The sequence below is a fragment of the Protopterus annectens genome, chromosome 12.part0 (genome assembly GCF_019279795.1).
Source record: "Protopterus annectens isolate FY-2018-M chromosome 12.part0, PAN1.0, whole genome shotgun sequence".
In the NCBI taxonomy this organism is placed as follows: domain Eukaryota; kingdom Metazoa; phylum Chordata; order Ceratodontiformes; family Protopteridae; genus Protopterus; species Protopterus annectens.
In genome coordinates this window covers 142,934,600-142,951,699 of record NC_056746.1, presented here as the reverse complement: position 1 = coordinate 142,951,699, position 17,100 = coordinate 142,934,600, and the positions used below count along the sequence as shown (strand labels likewise).

Genomic DNA, 17,100 nt, shown 5'->3' with positions numbered 1-17,100 from the left:
GTAAGAATGTGTGCCCCCCTGCTTGTTTATGTACCACATAACAGTTGTGTTGTCCGTCTTTACCATTAATTGTCCTGGAAGAATGTGGTCCTTGAAGGCTGTCAGAGCATTCTGTACAGCTAACATTTCTTTTTGAATGATATGCAGGTGCATTTGACTTGGGTTCCATTTGCCCTGCATGCACTTCCCTGTCAGGTGAGCCCCCATGCATAGTCTGATGCGTCTGTTGTTAGGGTTTGGGCAGCAGGGGGTAGTGTGAATGGTAGTCCCTTGTTTTGGTGGCAGGCCTCTGCCCACCAAAGGAACTCTAGGCATAGGCAAGGTATGATAGGAATCATTGCTTCTAGATCCTGAGAATGTTGACACCATAGGCTTTTTAGATACCATTGTAGTTTCCTCATATGCAGTCTTGCATATGGAATTAAAAGAATGCAGGAGGCCATGAACCCCAAGGCTTGTAGTATTTGCCTTGCAGATAGCAGGGGTTTTGCGGCCACTTGTTTGAAGTAGGTTGTCAAATGAATTTGTTTCTCTGGCCATCTGGGAAGTTGTATTCAAGCTTGCTCCCAGGAATATAATTTGTTGACAGGGTAGCAGGTGTGACTTCTTTTTGTTTATGGTGTACCCCAGACAAGTTAGCACCTTTTGTACAAAGGCCAGATGATTCAAAAGTATGTCCTGGCTTTCTGCCTGAATTAGACAATCATCCAGGTATGGGAATATTTGAATATTTCTTTGCCTGCAAAAAGCAATGACTGGAGCTAGGCACTTTGTGAATACCCTGGGTGCAGTAGATAAGCCAAAGGGCTTTGCAGAGAACTGATAGTGCATGTAGCCTGCTTTGAAGCATAGGTATCTTCTGCAAGATTCCCTGATTGAGATGTGCAGGTATGCTTCCTTTAAATCTAGTGTTGCCAACCAGGCATCCTTGCCTAGCATAGGGAGCAAATGGTAAAGAGTCAGCATCTTGAATTTTGGAATCACCAGAAAGGTGTTTAGAGTAAACAGGTCCAGGGTAGGACGCCATGAATTGCCTTTTCTGGGTACCACGAAAAGTCTTGAGTAGAAACCTTGTCCCTTTTCCTCTCCTGGTACCAACTGAATAGCCCCCATGCTGAAGAGAGAAAGTACTTGCTTTTGGGCCTCCACCCACTGATGTTGGAGTAGATCTGGCCACCCGCTTGGTTTTGGTAACATGTGGAAGTGAAATCAGTATACCTGGGACACTATATTTAAAACCCATTTGTCCTGGGTAATGAGTTCCCAGTTCTTTGCATGAAGTGCAATCTTTCCCCCCAAAGGGGCAGTTAGTTGAGAAGTGCTTGGAAGTTTTAAAAAAAAGTAATTGAGACAGTTTGCCATAGGGGGAGTTTTATTACTCCCGGGTTTGGAAGTGGAGGCCCCCCACTGCTTAGTCCTGTGCGTATCCTGGGACTGAAGCCTGGGAGCTCTGCTGGGTCTGAGTTTGGACTTGAAGATCTGGAAGAAGCAGGAAAGGACCAATTCTTGGAAGGCCAGTGCCTACTAAACCTTGGAGGTAGTACTTGTAAAAAATCTTTAACAGTTTGCAGAGATTTAGCTTTTTCCTCTATCTTTTTAAGGCATGGTTCTAGATTTAGGCCTTGAAGAAGAAGATGGCATCAGTTTAATATGCAAGTCAGTAGGCCTGAATACACTCTCAGAAGCAGGTGCCTGCACAGTGGCTCCGGACCCGTCCAAGGTAGAGACATCCGCAGGTTCCACAATTAAAGTATCTCGTGGCATACCGGACTCCGAATGGGTCTCAATAGAAGCCTGTGAATCTGAAGTAGTGGGTATCAGGGGCTGCGAAAGCACCTCATTGAGTACTGGTAAACTGGCGAATGGCTTAGGAGAAGCATCGTCGGCAGCTTTGGACCTAGGCGGACTGCCTCTGTCTTTATTTTTGCATTTTTTTCGGAATGTCGGTAGTCGGATGGCTTACCGAAGACATTTCAGGATAATTGAACCAAGCACCAAAATATTTAGAAGTGAAAATATACCGACAATGGATAGTTCATAGTTTAAATAAGGCACAAAACCAACAGTGAGGTACATCGTGGTCAGGGCCTAGGCAAGGAATAAAGTATGAATGAAAATCTTTATGAGGTATTTGCTTTCCACAAGTAATGCAATTATTTACTTTTACTGACATCGGTTTAGAGCAAGAAAAAGTTTCCCCAACGGGGTACTTAGCTTTTAGTTGAAAACTTTGGTTCTGAAACTCAAAAACGAAAATGTCAGGAGTCGGCCGACCAGCACTTGTGAACTGCTTCTGCTTCGGGCACCGCACGGCAAGAAAGACTGATGTCACGGAAGAAGGGACAGCAACTGATGCAGGACCCATGACTTTGTTAATCAGGCCAACTGAGGGCTACTGCAAATGTGATGGCTGCAGCAGTGAAACATGAAGAACATCCTTAGTTTTCTTTTTTTTTTTTTTTTTGTTAGGAGGGGCACCAGATCAGGGAGCTGCAGTGGACAATAGAACAGCTAGCTACATCTCTAGGTGAAATATCCTTGTTCTACAGTATCACATATCTTGAGCAACCCCTGTTGGAGCTCACCATGCAGTTATCATATCCTTCTTTAGAACCAGGGAGTTGGCAGCTTTTGAATGAGTGACCAGATAGCATTTTGTATCTTTCAGCCACTTATAAACTTATAAATAAGGCACTTAAGGGTTTTGAGAAACATGAAACAGTCAGTATATGTAGTCCAGTAATTTGTGCTACAACTAATAATAGACAAAAGTTATAATCTAATGGCATACAGAGAGACAGACCAGCATAAAAATGTTTAAGGATAGATATTAGAAATAGATCATATTATATTGGTTTTGTAGATGACATTTGTAATGTAATTTTGCTTCTAACACTGAAATGTTTTTATAATATAGCAAAACTGGTAAGAAAATCTAACCAAATGATTAAATGCATATACCTTAACAAGCTTGTTATTTTGATCATCCATTACAAGGATATCATCTTCCAGTTTCTTTATCTTGGCTTCAGCTGTTACTTTCTCAAGCTGTAGTTTTTGTCTTGCAGCTTCTTCTTCTTCTAGCTGGTCTTCAAGATCCTTTAGAGAAGAAACAATATTAAAATTAAGCTCCATCTGTCCAAGGAATTCATCCAATGCCAAAGTTGCTGTTGGTTTACCAGATAGAGAAGTAATATCTTTTGTATACTGGTATCATATGAAAAGAAATCTAAAAATCTGAAAATATTATTTCTTACTATGTGTAATTATGACTAAAATCACTTTCAAACCATATACATAAAATTTGCTTTCCTGAAGAACGAGTTTATATAGTTCACAGACTGATTACCAAACTAATGATTTTTAAATTGGGTCTTGTAGTTTCTGATAAAAATGTTTTTACATTATATGAACCAAAAATAATAGCTTAATTAATCTATTCAGAAGCAGAAATGTCTGTACCTTATTATGTATAGTTATTTTCATTTTAAAATCAGAATTAAATGAAAGCTTAAAGCACCATTTTGGTGTTTTTTTTCTTTCTTTTCTTTTTTTTTTTTGCATTTTATATTCTTCACACTTCATTTAACATCACTGTATTTGCTGTTTTAACTCCTCATGTTTTATATAAATATAACATCTTTTAATTAGAAGTAAAGTCATTTTAAGAGAAATAATATATATAGCTACACAGCCCGAATACTATTCCAGTTGAATTGCCATAAAATTCAGAATGTGCTGTTTCCAGTATAAGCTGAGAAACAATGTATGCCTATTGCAGGTCTACTGAACATACCAAGATCCTTGCTTATATTTAAGCTGTTACAAGTTTTGACAGTTATAAGATTTAAACTTGTAACTAAAAAGTATGTTTTTCTATTCAGAAATGTGGAAAGTAGTATTTTACACAGAATTAAATACTTCTGAATGTGCTAAAAATTGATTGTACTCTGACATACTGCTGATGGCCTTGTCACTTCCTGTATGGAAGAATGATGCATAGATGACATCAGACAAAATATAATAGTCTTCAAAGCTACAAAAGCATTAAACAGAATATCCTGAAATAATACTGAATATATAGAATAAACAAATGCAAATGTTAAGTTAACAAACTGAATGAATATAAATGCACAATATTTTTGCCCGGAACAAGCCTCTTTGCATCCCAGTTATGGGCTGACTTTCCATAAATATATACTCTATCTGTAAGGGGAGACTCCTCAAGGAAGAAAGAAGTACTTGGCTTTGCTGGGAAAACTTTGTTTTTAGTTGTTTTGTTAGGTTCACATTTTTGTTTTTATATTCAGTATTATTCTGGAATTTTTATTTTTCCTGAATTAGCTTCTGTGAAGTATATTTGAGTCTTCTAAGTGAGAAATGCCTCTGTGACATTTTTGTGAAAGTTATCAAAATATCTAAATGAATTCCTCTAATTGGAAAACAATGAACGAAGCAGTTTGGTTAAAATCTGTGAAAAATATTACAATGTATCATAATCATATTTTGACTAATAATGTGTTGATTGTTAAAACATATTTTATTAACATTACTAATAATCCAGCTGACTTTTATTACATGAATTTATTTTAAAGTTATTCAAAAATGATATATATAAATACCCTGAGATAAAAGCTTGGTTATTTTCTATTTTCCCTGTAGCATTCACTCCACAGTGTATTGAAATATCAGTTTATAATAAAATTAATAGTTTTAAAATTAGTGCTGTAATGTTCTGTTATTAGTTTTTAAAATAAATTAATTTGTGTAATGTAGATTATATACTGCATAAGTATGACTTATAAATGGACAATCGGCAGTTTAAACTTGCAGACAGGCTAGAGTATTTAAAGTGAATGATGTCAGATTCTGCCAAGAAGGATTTTCCAATCATAATTATGTTTTTCAATAATTTTGGAATAAATACTAGAAATAGTATATCATACCATTCTGTTTTATATATATATATATATATATATATATATATATATATATATATATATATAAACTAATCAAAATTCACAAAAATCAAGTTAATGAAATCTATTGGAAATATGATTCTCAGATATGGGACTCAAATCTAAATAAAAAAAATATTTAAATTTCTTCTTTCAAAACCACCTCTTTATTATTTTGGGAAAGTTACATTTGGAATTTTTCACATAGAACCTTTTTCATGCTACATACATTAGAAATCATATTTAAAAATAGGAATTTGAGATGTTGGAGATGTAAATTATTAATTAGAGGGGATTGCTCAGATATGATATTTGACTGTCACTTTGTCACCCCATTTTGGGAACAGATTCAATCATTTTACAAGCATTATGGTTTGACAAGTTTACTTTATCTAAATGTTTAGTTTTTCTTAATTCTCAAATTTCTGGTTTTGGTCCAACATCTCAGTACTCTCTTATCTTGAATCTGCTATGTATTGTTAGAAAACTTATTAACAGACAATGAAAAAAATATATATCTTCAATCATCAAATTTATAAATATGACCAGAGTTGTTTGTCAAAGAAAATTAGATACTCTCAAAATGAGAACAATCAATTTGACCTCTGAGCTTAACTGCTGATGAAAACTATTTTACCTCCTAGACAAACATTAGACAAAATCTTTTTATATGTATAATAATTACATTTAGAAACTGTATTTATATGTTATGAATATAAGGAAAAATATTTTGTATATCGTTTGAATATTTATATCTTTTGCAATTTTCAAAACATTAATAAAATTTATCAGTGAAACAGTACAAAAACACACCATACAGGATAAATGCAGCACCACATAGATAGATAGATAAAACCAAACAATACAAACAGAAAAGTAGTACTGCAACCACGTTCGTAATAAAATAAATCCACAATGAGTCATTTTTATTTATTCCTGGATCTAGTCATTGTGGATTTATTTTATTACGAACGTAGTTGCAGTATTAATAAAATGTATTTAAAAATACCTGCTTGATTCAGCAAAGTAATGAATGTACTTTAATATGAGACATGGGAATAGGGGACTGTCTGATACTTTTTTTGGGATTCTAATCTAATCACAGGCAGCAAGAGAAGGGGAGTCCAGATAAATATCTTTATAGTAATGAAATCATTTTAAAGTAGTGTAATTTTCATAACTTTTAATCACTTCAAAAACATTTGTGGGTATTCTCCCTAGGGGAAAGGGAATATCATTGTGATAGTTGGGGAAATCACTACTAAGAGACTTACACCGATAGGTACATTTATGATGTAAAAAAGAGGAGATGTAACATGGACTTTCGCATTCTTATATGACCAAATAGCCTGGGTGGATGTAATGAAGAAGGAGAAAGATAGTCGGGAGTAAGGGGCATGGGTGGTAAATGGAAGGGCATGCTTCATGATATGCTTAAGAAAATATTATTTTACATAAAGTGGGATGTTGTTGTCTTGAAATGCATAACCTGAGACAGTAATAAGCAAGCAATAATGCCTGACAAGGTGGGTATTATTGGAGAAATAACATCCACCTTGGAGGGATGTTGTGATGCCAGATGCTGCAAGCAGGTTGCAGCTCCTCCAATGGAATGGTATTATTTCCCCCAATAACACCCACCCTGGAGGGTACTGTTGTACTTTGATAGGGCTATCTGTTAGACTGTTTCATGTTTACCTTTATTTATATATACATTTATTTATATTTTTGATGTAAAACAGTTCCTTTATCTAATGTTTCAAAGTTGCTGTAGCATAGGTAATTGTAACTGCAGGAAGTATTTTGCATCCAAAATAAAGTTTATATATATATATATATATATATATATATATATATATATATATATAAAATGACAAAACACAAACACAGACACACACACACACACACACACACACACACACACACACACACACACACACACACACACACTCACACACAAACACACGCTCACACACACACACACACACACACACACACACACACACACACACACACACACACACACACAACACACACACACATGCACACATGCTCAGCAGTGGCAGACTTGTTTTTACTGGGAAATATCTGTACATTAACATCCTGTTAGTGAACTTTAATTATCCTGCAGGGTGAAGATGTACAGTTAGCGCATAATATAAAGTATGTTTAAAGACGTTTCCAAGCGTACCTGAATTAAAACATGGATGGGGCAAAGATGGGATGCACAGATATTTTTTATTTCTTTTGGCATTTTCACATCTCTGGATTTTATGCTGGAATTGTCTTAGTTTTAGTGTGGATTTAGTGACTCGGGATTTAACCACAAACAACATGGGTTCTTTGCATACAGTTTTTGTACTGTGGTATCTGGATTGCTGACAAATCGTTGAATGACATCTTGTTGAACCTGGAAAAATGCAAGCACATCTGATCAAATATCAGCTGATGGAATGTGCCAGCACACGTTCTGTGCAAGAGCTTAGTTGAGTGGGGATTGGGGGTTTGTCCTTTCCCATTGTAGTGAGATCTCAGAGTTGGTATGTAAAATTTAGCAAGGGGTGTGTGGGACATAGCCCTTACATTCGGGTGCAGGTAGGGCTTCCCCCTGCAAAAAACATTTGCTCATTTTTTTCCAATAGTGTGATCTCACAGTTGATATGTATAATTTAGCAAGGGGTGTGTGGGACACAGCCCCTACACTGGGGTGCAGGTGGGGATTCCCCCTATAAAAAAACATTTGTTAATTTTTTCCAGTAGATTGCTAATTGGAAAGTTGTGTTTGATCAGTTGTCTTTCAATAGATTGCACTTTTGATAAACTGTTAGACTTCCATGGTATTTATATTTAAATGCAATATGTAACCATATTTTACTGCATAAAAATGTTGTTACCATGCCAATGTGTAATTGTACTGACAGGCATTAAACATTGTCCAGTGCTGCCTCACAGCCATGGGGTACTAGAGTAGAAGCTGAATCTAGTGGACACTCTTATCTGCATTTACAGCCATGGGGTACTAGAGTACAAGCTGAATCTAGCAGACACTCTTACCTGCATTTACAGCCATGGGGTACTAGAGTAGAAGCTGAATCTAGTGGACACTCTTACCTGCATTTACAGCCATGGGGTACTAGAGTAGAAGCTGAATCTGGCGGACACTCTTATCTGCATTTACAGCCATGGGGTACTAGAGTAGCTGAATCTAGTGGACACTCTAACCTGCATTTACAGCCATGGGGTACTAGAGTAGAAGCTGAATCTAGTGGACACTCTAACCTGCATTTACAGCCATGGGGTACTAGAGTAGAAGCCAAATCTAGATGACACTCTTACCTGCATTCACAGCCATGGGGTATTAGAGTAGAAGCTGAATCTAGCAGACACTCTTACCTGCATTTGCTGCTGCATCTTCTTTTTCTCCACCTGTAGCTGTTGACTGCGGTCCTCTTCTTCCTCTATCCGGTTTTCTAGTTCATGAAGGATCTCCTCTAGCTCCTGTTTTTTGGCAGTGAGACGTATCCTCATCTCTTCAGCCTCAGCATACAGTTCTGTCTCTGCTTGGAGCTGTTCTTGAAGAAGATTCTTTTCTTCCACCAGCTAGAAATGCAAACAAATACCCACCAAGTGGGACAGAAAATTAATGAAGTGCATTCTTGTTTCATGTCATTGACTTGATTATGTGTATATAAACACCCAAATAACTATGGAAGAACAAGATTTAAAACACGTGATTGGCTTGAGCAGACTTGAGTGTCCAGTCTACTTACTTCTGTATTGTTAAATCTCTGTGTTTCTCATGTGGTCTAGATACTCATTTTTATCTTACACTGGCCTTCTTTTAGCTCTCCCAGGTCACTAAGTCTTGACAAAATTTATTTGCTTCCCTACTAGGGATTCTGACTTTAGCAAGTTTCATTCACTGACCTATACTGTTACTGTGTGACTGATTACTTACTTATAGAATCAGAAACCTACTCTAGTTTTCCATGTGCATGTGATGTTGACAAGAAAAAAAAAACAAGTGTTATAACTTGTTTAAATCTTTCTCCTTAGTGTTTATATTATGAACTCTGTATTATCATTCAGGTATCATTCACTATGAAGAATTTCCTCAACTTTATTTATGCTTAAAAAGAATTTTGTATATTTCAGAGATTGTACTTATATCTTTGCTTGCCTCTGATATGCTGATATTCCAGTCCAACACTTTACCACTGTAAGATATTTTTTTTGTTGCACCTGGATTTATTAAACAAGATGTTGCAGTACTCCTTAAATATATCCTTGTCTTTTCCAGTGTACAAATATGAGCACCGCATTAAGCTTAAATTGATTTTTCCCCTTAAGGTTAAAGAATTTCTTCTTTCTCATGATATCAAGCAATATTTAGTGCCTTCTACTTGCGCAGTTGTGACAGAAAGCATTGCATTGATGGGAGAATTAATACCAGTTATTGAAAGTAATGTTAGAGAATGCCTTTTGGCCATCTGTTCATATTGCTACCTATGTAGTCATATAAGTATAGAAACATGAGAAAGTTGTGATGAGTGTGGTTTCAACAGATAGTAGTTAAAAAAAGCAGAAATATTAAAAGCCAGGCAGCAGAGTAAGATACAGATGAATGATACTCTACAACACTGAAGGGTAAATGTGTGAAACGGTAGAAACTGCCAGAGTGCGGAAAATTAATGAATTTAAAAGTACTAATGAGAATTGGGAGTCATATACTGAACATGTACAACTGAATTTTACAGTTAACTCAATACTGTATCAGAAGAAAGTTGCCACACCACTGAGTCTAATAGCCACTAAAATGTCTAGACTTCTGTATGGTGAAGTAACTCCAGCAGAGCCAAGGAAGAACATAGTCAAATGAAATCCATCTCAGCCCAAAGCTCTGTATGATAGCTGAAAGATTTACATTTTATAAATGGAATTAGATAAAACGTGAAAGCACATTTGAGTATGTTGCTGAACTACAGGAGATTGTCCCAGTTTTGTCATTTTATAGCAGGACTTTGTGATGCACCGAGGGCCTGGCACGGAAGTATTATGCATTGTGGAAGTACTCAAACAAGAGACTACTTTCATTAAAGGACTTAACCTTAGAGCAAGCCTTAAGTATAGAGATTCTGATATTGCTGCTAAGGATTTACCTGAGTTGCAAAAGAAATCCTGGAATAAAAAATAAAATACAATGAGGCAGGAAAAGGGATAAAAAGTTACCACCATGGTAAAGAATCATATAATACAAATAATTAAAGGTTTAAACAAAAAGATTGTAGGAAGTCCCATAGGGTAGGGCACACAGAAAGAATGTGAAAATGTTAAAAAGCTATGATAGCAAGAAACAAAAGGGTTAGGAAAGAAACACTTAAATGCAAAACAACAGGTGTGCATAATGTGGCTGAACATGAAGTAGGCCCAAAAGTAGATTCTGATTCTGAAAAAGATGATTTATTATGCTTGGAGCTGCAGAGAATTTGGATCACATTTTACAAGATGTACTTGGAGCATGAGGCTACCCTGATGATATTATAATGATGGGGAAATTAAGAAGACCATCTTTAAAACTTGCAGATGGAATTTGACTGGCTGAGAGAGTACAACATGAGTGCAAGGAGAAATGCATGCATTACGTTTTTCACAGTTCATAGGTTCATAGATTAGTACTAAGCTAACTGCCTTTGTGAGCCATTCCAAGCCTAGCCAATTATCCCTTGTGAGACTCAAATCCTGCACCTTGTGTTTGTAAGGCAAACACCTTAACCATTAGGCCACCCTCCCAACCCAAGTCTTATATTGTTGAAATATCAATAATAATGGTCTATACAAGTCACAAGAAAAAGACTGAAGTGCTGTCACAAACTCTACAGCCTCTAAGTGTATCACTGCTAAGACTTTCAAAACTACCAGAAATTTCTGCCAATTCTCATTATACTATTGCACCAGTTAAATGCTCTGTTACAGGCAGGACTCAGCTGAAAAATGACTAAAAGCTGTGAGAAAACCTTTAAAGACGTTCAGAGATTGATAACTTTAGACAAAGTCCTCGTGCACTGTGCCTATTTTTACCCCTCAGACTGTCATGTGATGCTTCAGCCTATGGTAGTGGTTCTGTGTTGTCACATGCTGCAGGATGGCATGCAACTCCAAGTTGATTTCATTTCTAGTTGACTGCCTCAAGCAAAATGCAGTTATGCTCATATTTATTAACATGTTCTAACTCTATTCTGTTTTAGAAAGAAATTCCACCACTACTCATATGAACAATGTTTTATGCTAGTGACTGAGCACAAAATCCTGTTTTCAATTTTTCATCCAGAGAAGAAAGTTCTAGCAATGACTGCATCACAAATGGAATATGGAGCTTTCTTTTTAGTAACTCATATATGACCTGTATGACATGGAATGTAATAGGATAAAGCAACATGGTAACGCTGACTCTTTTCATGACTTCCTATCTAGATAAGAGTACTGATTTTGAGGATCCCTTATCGATACTTTACTCGGCAACAATAGTTAAACTACTCTTTGTGACACAAATGCAGAAGGAGACAATAAATTCATTTGTTTTATCAAAGGCTAATGACATTACTACACAGGGGTGGTCTGCTCATGGGAACACATTCTCTTCAGAAATTGCAACAAAAAAGGACCACTTGTCAATTTCCCAAGACAGTCTTATGTGTAGTTCATGTCCTTCCTGCAAAATTACATATTAGTGTACTTGGAAGGCTGCCTCTGGAGCAACCAAGGGCAGATAAGATGAAAATCCTTGCATTCAGTTATAGGTTCATAGGTAATTTCTAGGCTAACGACCACAGGAGGCCTTTTTAAACATAGCCATGCTTCCCAAATGTGTCTGACATGTTTTGATACCCTAGGGTTATTTTAAGGGGTATATGTTGACTTAGGCATAGATTGTCAGATATTTAAAGGCTGCCATCTTACATCTGGTGAACAATATTGATAGCAAATAAAAGATGTAACACAGAGATGTTTGGGATGTTAAGATGAACCAAAATATACCATTTCCAGCAGCACTGCCCCCCCCCCCCCCCCCCCGGGAATGGCCACTCTCCAACTATGCTTGCATATTGACTTTGACAGACTATTATGAATGCAAAATTTTTGACAGCAGCTGAAATTTATTCTAAATGGCCAGAGGTAAAAATGTCATTCCTACAAACCACATTAGGGAAGACCATTATGGTTTCAATAATTATTGTCTTTAGAAATGGGTTACCAGCGCAGATCATGACTGACAACAACCACAGTTTACTTTTAAAGAGTTCAAAATTTTTGTGAAGACAACTGTTCAACCTTTTTATAAAAAGAATTGTCTTTGAGGATATCAAAAGTGTTCATCATCTAACTACCAATGGATTAGCTGAGAGGCTTGTCCAGACCTTCACGTATAAAGATGGCATTCCTTTTTATTTGAAAGTGGAGGATATTTTACTTGCATGCCATATGTCAGCACATATAGGGACAAACCAAACCATAGTGATGCTATTTATGAACAGGAATCGGAGATCTTGTTTAGAGCCCTTAAAACACAACATCTCCAGAGTGGTACAGAACAATTTAAACAAATGTCAAGATAGTGATCTATATCATAACATTGACTGCAGAAGTGGTCGACACTAAAAGCATTGATTTGACAACATCGACTGTCTGGAGCACTGAAACACAAAATAAAACTACAAAGCATAGCTTTTGCAGGGGCAAGCCATCCAGCACCCCCAGTCCCCCTGCAGATTATATATAGTGACACCGAGGTTGCACCACAGGGGGAGAGGGAAAAATCCCACTCCCTGCTGTACTGTGATATCAGGCAAACAGCTTCTTGCAGTTCAATGTTGTGGACATTCAAAGTTGTGTGGTCTATGTTTTAAGTATTGACTACTTCTACAGTTGACATTCTAAAGATAGACAGCACAAAATGGTGACTTAGGCAGGAAATTATCACCTGACACTACTAAGAAGAAAAGTGGCTATCTAGACAGATAGCTACCAGAACACAATCTCTTACATAATACTGTGAATGAAGAGATCGCTCGTGAGACATCGCATCAACCAGACGCTCGATGCACAAATGCAACCCATGCTAACATAGCATAATGTTGGTACCAGTGATACGATGCACAAATGCAAACCGCGGTAACATAGCATAATAATGGTACAAGTGATACACCTTTTCCTTCTTGTTCACCTGTCACTGGAATCCCTGCTCCAGAAGCATCATCCTCACCCACAACAGTGCACCATGTTTTGGGTCAACTGTCTTGTTTATCAGTTGGTGCTTCAATGGTTCAGTGGTACTGTCCAGAAAGAAAAAGGGTCCCACCTAAATGATTAGATTTATAAAATATGAAACTATACTGGGAATGAAACTGTGCCAAGATTATGGGTAGTCAAGCAAAAAGTAAGTAGTCAGCCAATAGGGGATGAAATGTAATGTCTTAAGGTTAAAGAATCTCTTCCTTAAGGTTAAATAATTCCATCCTGGAGGTAAGGTTTGGTGCCTACCACATATGCAGTTTTAGAGTACCATGTATTGTACTACAAAAAAATGCAATACGGTTATAGAAACTAAAGTCAGCTATACGTTTTAGTGTAGTTCTAAGTGTTATTGCTAATACTGTATCTGTATAAGCAAAGAAACATAACAGAATGTGTCTCTAACTGAAGTATTTCGAGTTCGTACTTACTATGAAAGCATATAGAGGTAGTCAGAGTCATATGATAAAATGCAAGCAACATACATAAATATGTGACATATATATTATTTAGAATGAAAATGTTTATTCTTTTTATTTAAAGACGTAAATGACATTGATGATACCACAACCGGGATGTCTCTTACTGGTCAGAAACTATGCTACATTAACTGCATAATGCTATAAATAAGTTTACTGTAATCTTAAAAAAGGATGATGGAACAACAGACTGCATACCTAAAAAAGGATGACGGACCAACAGACTGCATACCTAAAAAAGGATGACAGAACAACAGACTGCATACCTAAAAAAGGATGACAGAACAACAGACTGCATACCTAAAAAAGGATGACTGAACAACAGACTGCATACCTAAAAAAGGATGACGGAACAACAGACTGCATACCTAAAAAAGAATGACGGAACAACAGACTGCATACCTAAAAAAGGATGACGGACCAACAGACTGCATACCTGCATGTGCTTATCTGATAGTTCTTTCAGTTCAAGCTCGGCCCTCTCTTGCCTCTCCTTGGTCCTCAGCAGTTCGTCATCCTTTGCTTGTAGTTCTTCCTCCTGCCTTGTCACTTGAAGCAGAGGCTTTACCTGGGAAATAAAATGCAACACATAATTTTACTGATGGGATTACTAAATATAATGATTTAGCAGTTTTAAATGGCAACACTGGCCCTGGAAGGTCAGAGCATTAATTGTTGCAGTTACGTATAAGTTTATGCTTGTACGAACACATTGACATGAACATATGTATGACCTGAACATTGCGGTACATTTCTCTGTCAACAGAATGAGACAGTTAACCTGTTTAGTCTGTCAATTAGTTACATTTGACTGTCCATTTCACACTGTCTCTGTCTCCTTCAAGTTTGTAGCTGTTAAGTGCCCACTTGAATTACTTACATAGATGCATGGAGTATTTTGTGCATTCAGATTGCTATGTGTTTCCTTCATCTTTCCCTGTCTTTCTGATTCTGTGTGAACTTTTCACAATTCACTGCCTTTCCCTCCTCATATATAATTCTAGTAACCCCCTTCTGGACTCTGTCCAATAGGCTGATCTCCCTCTCTTTGAATGACCCCCGGAAAAGCACGTGGAATTCAAGTTTTGACCTGATCAAAGCCCACTAATGTGACAGCATTAGTTCTTTGCTTTTTAATTTTCAAACAACTTTATTAATATGACATATCACATAGTCAACATGCTATAATAACCACAATTAGCCAAAATATACAGCCGGTTATAGTAATGGCATAACTTTTATTTACAAAGATAACAGTACCAAAGCTCAGTTTAGAAAGTGAACAAAAAAGTCACCCCTTACCTCTGCCCCACCACCCACACACAGACATGCTCAGCCAAACTCACACAAATATTTGGTGACATTCATAGGTATGGAAATTCCTCTGTACTCAGGCTCCTTTGTTTCACATGAGCAAAAACGTCAGCTTTAAAATGAATGTGTAGAGTCCAATTAATCAAAAAGTAATTCTAGGTCCCTGTCTGTTGACATTAATTGCCAAACACCTATCTTCCTACATCAACTTTGAAAATAAATGACCCTTTTCCTTAGGATCTGGTTTGTTCTTAGTTTTCCAATGCCTGGTGTCAGCCTTCTTGGCAACTATAACAAGCATCATTAGAGGTAAGATTTTGGAGTGATTTACAGTTAAAACTATATTAGGGCCCAGAAACTATAAATCTCTTGTAAGCTCCATATTGGTGCCTAATGCAAAGTGTACAATATTTTGGATATCGCATTTTAATGTATCCAAATGTGGGCACTCCAGAAATATGATCCCTATCCTCAGTTCTACATAACCACTAATGGTGACTCTACTAAGTAAAAACCTCCCACATCCCACTCTATAAATCTGTAACTATCAAAATATTGATATTGATAGTTATAGATTTTTTGGTTGTTTATTATTATTGGCATGGTTTTATATAGCAGAATTAGTTGACAGTAGGCTGACCACTTATTTGATCATTATGATACTATTGCTCTTTAAGTTTGATATATAATCATTTTTTATTCATTTTTGGGTTGTCTTTGCCTACAGACGTCATTTAGACATTGTTTGTCTTTGTTCATTGTGATTGGACAGTTGGCGGTGCAACACTTCCTAATTGGTCTCAGTAAAGTAATAACGGACCAATGAAGTATTTAATTTTTTCTTAGTAGAGTCACCATTAGTGGTTATAAACACTACTTAAATAGATTTGAATAGATATTGTTTAATCGATCAGATCATAATAATTTTTATTGGTTAGAAGTGTTATTCTGTCATTTATGACTTATTTTCTCCCAGATCACAATCATTTTTATTGGTTAGAAGTGTTATTCTGTCATTTATGACTTATTTTCCTTTTTTGCATAATGGTTTCCATAGAGCTCAAAATTTGCTATAAGATCGTTTATATTTTGTCTGCTGATTGAGCTGGCCAAATAGGTTATAGCTTTATTTCTTACTGCCAGTCCTATGAATCATAACCTTTGGTTTTTGCTGTGTTGTAGAAGATAATATTAATTGATAAAGAGAAAAGCCAACCTATAATACATAGATGAGAACGCTGTATCTTCTATGTTCGTTCTCATTCTATGTACAGTGTTGACTGCCAAATATTGCCTTTTACTCGATTTCAATGAAAACTATAGGTTATATTTTCTTTTCTCAGTGTTAGTTTCACGTACTATGGCTGGTTTTGTGCTGTAGAGTATAAACATTGCTTGGAGAAGTGAAAAGTCATCCTTCATGGAAACGCCGTATTCATATTTGTCTATTACATTGGTTGATAAACATTGGTTTCCTCTTTGATTGTTTTCATTTGAAAATTTTTTTATTATTTTTTACTATTTTTCACTATTCATTATCATTTTCCAATGTTGATTATAGGTTTTAGAAGTATTAGATGTTCATCCTCAATGATCTGGAATCAATAATTAAATATACCAGCAGTATTAAACACGAGTTTGAAGGCCATTATGGAAGCTAATGTCAAGAGATAATCTTGACTGGTTATTAAATGAAAATGCCTTCATCGATTGGTGAAGAGCCTGCTATGCTTTTATTGGATAACAGTACCAGTCCTCCAACTTGATTGGTTTCAACTTTATTGGATAATAATATGAATGTTAAGATCTGATTGGCCCTCTTATACAGTTATGTTTTTTCATAGGTGCATAGGTATGTACTAGGCTATTGGCTTAAGAGCCTAAGTAAGCCTAGCCAACAAGGTTCCCTGGCTTACGCCACCCAAGAAATTTCCTGTGTCCCTGTCGAACAGAGCCACAGAAGTAATCCCCAGGGTGTATCTCCTATTTCCTATCTACTCAAGATTTTTCTTGAAGAGTGCTAATGAGGAACTTTGCTTGACATAGATGGGTAGCTTGTT

General features: G+C 36.5%; 1 protein-coding gene across 3 annotated transcripts in view; it reads right to left on the bottom strand.

The window, feature by feature from the left end:
- Nucleotides 1-17,100, bottom strand: part of MYH11 (myosin heavy chain 11) — a 547,944-nt gene that overhangs the window by 151,142 nt on the left and 379,702 nt on the right. For all 3 annotated transcript variants that reach the window (XM_044089163.1, XM_044089164.1, XM_044089165.1), the window contains 3 exons: nucleotides 14,163-14,294; nucleotides 8,352-8,558; nucleotides 2,962-3,099 (listed from right to left, as the gene is read on the bottom strand). In XM_044089163.1, the coding sequence (XP_043945098.1) occupies nucleotides 2,962-3,099; nucleotides 8,352-8,558; nucleotides 14,163-14,294 (477 nt within the window). The remainder of the gene's footprint in view (nucleotides 1-2,961; nucleotides 3,100-8,351; nucleotides 8,559-14,162; nucleotides 14,295-17,100) is intronic.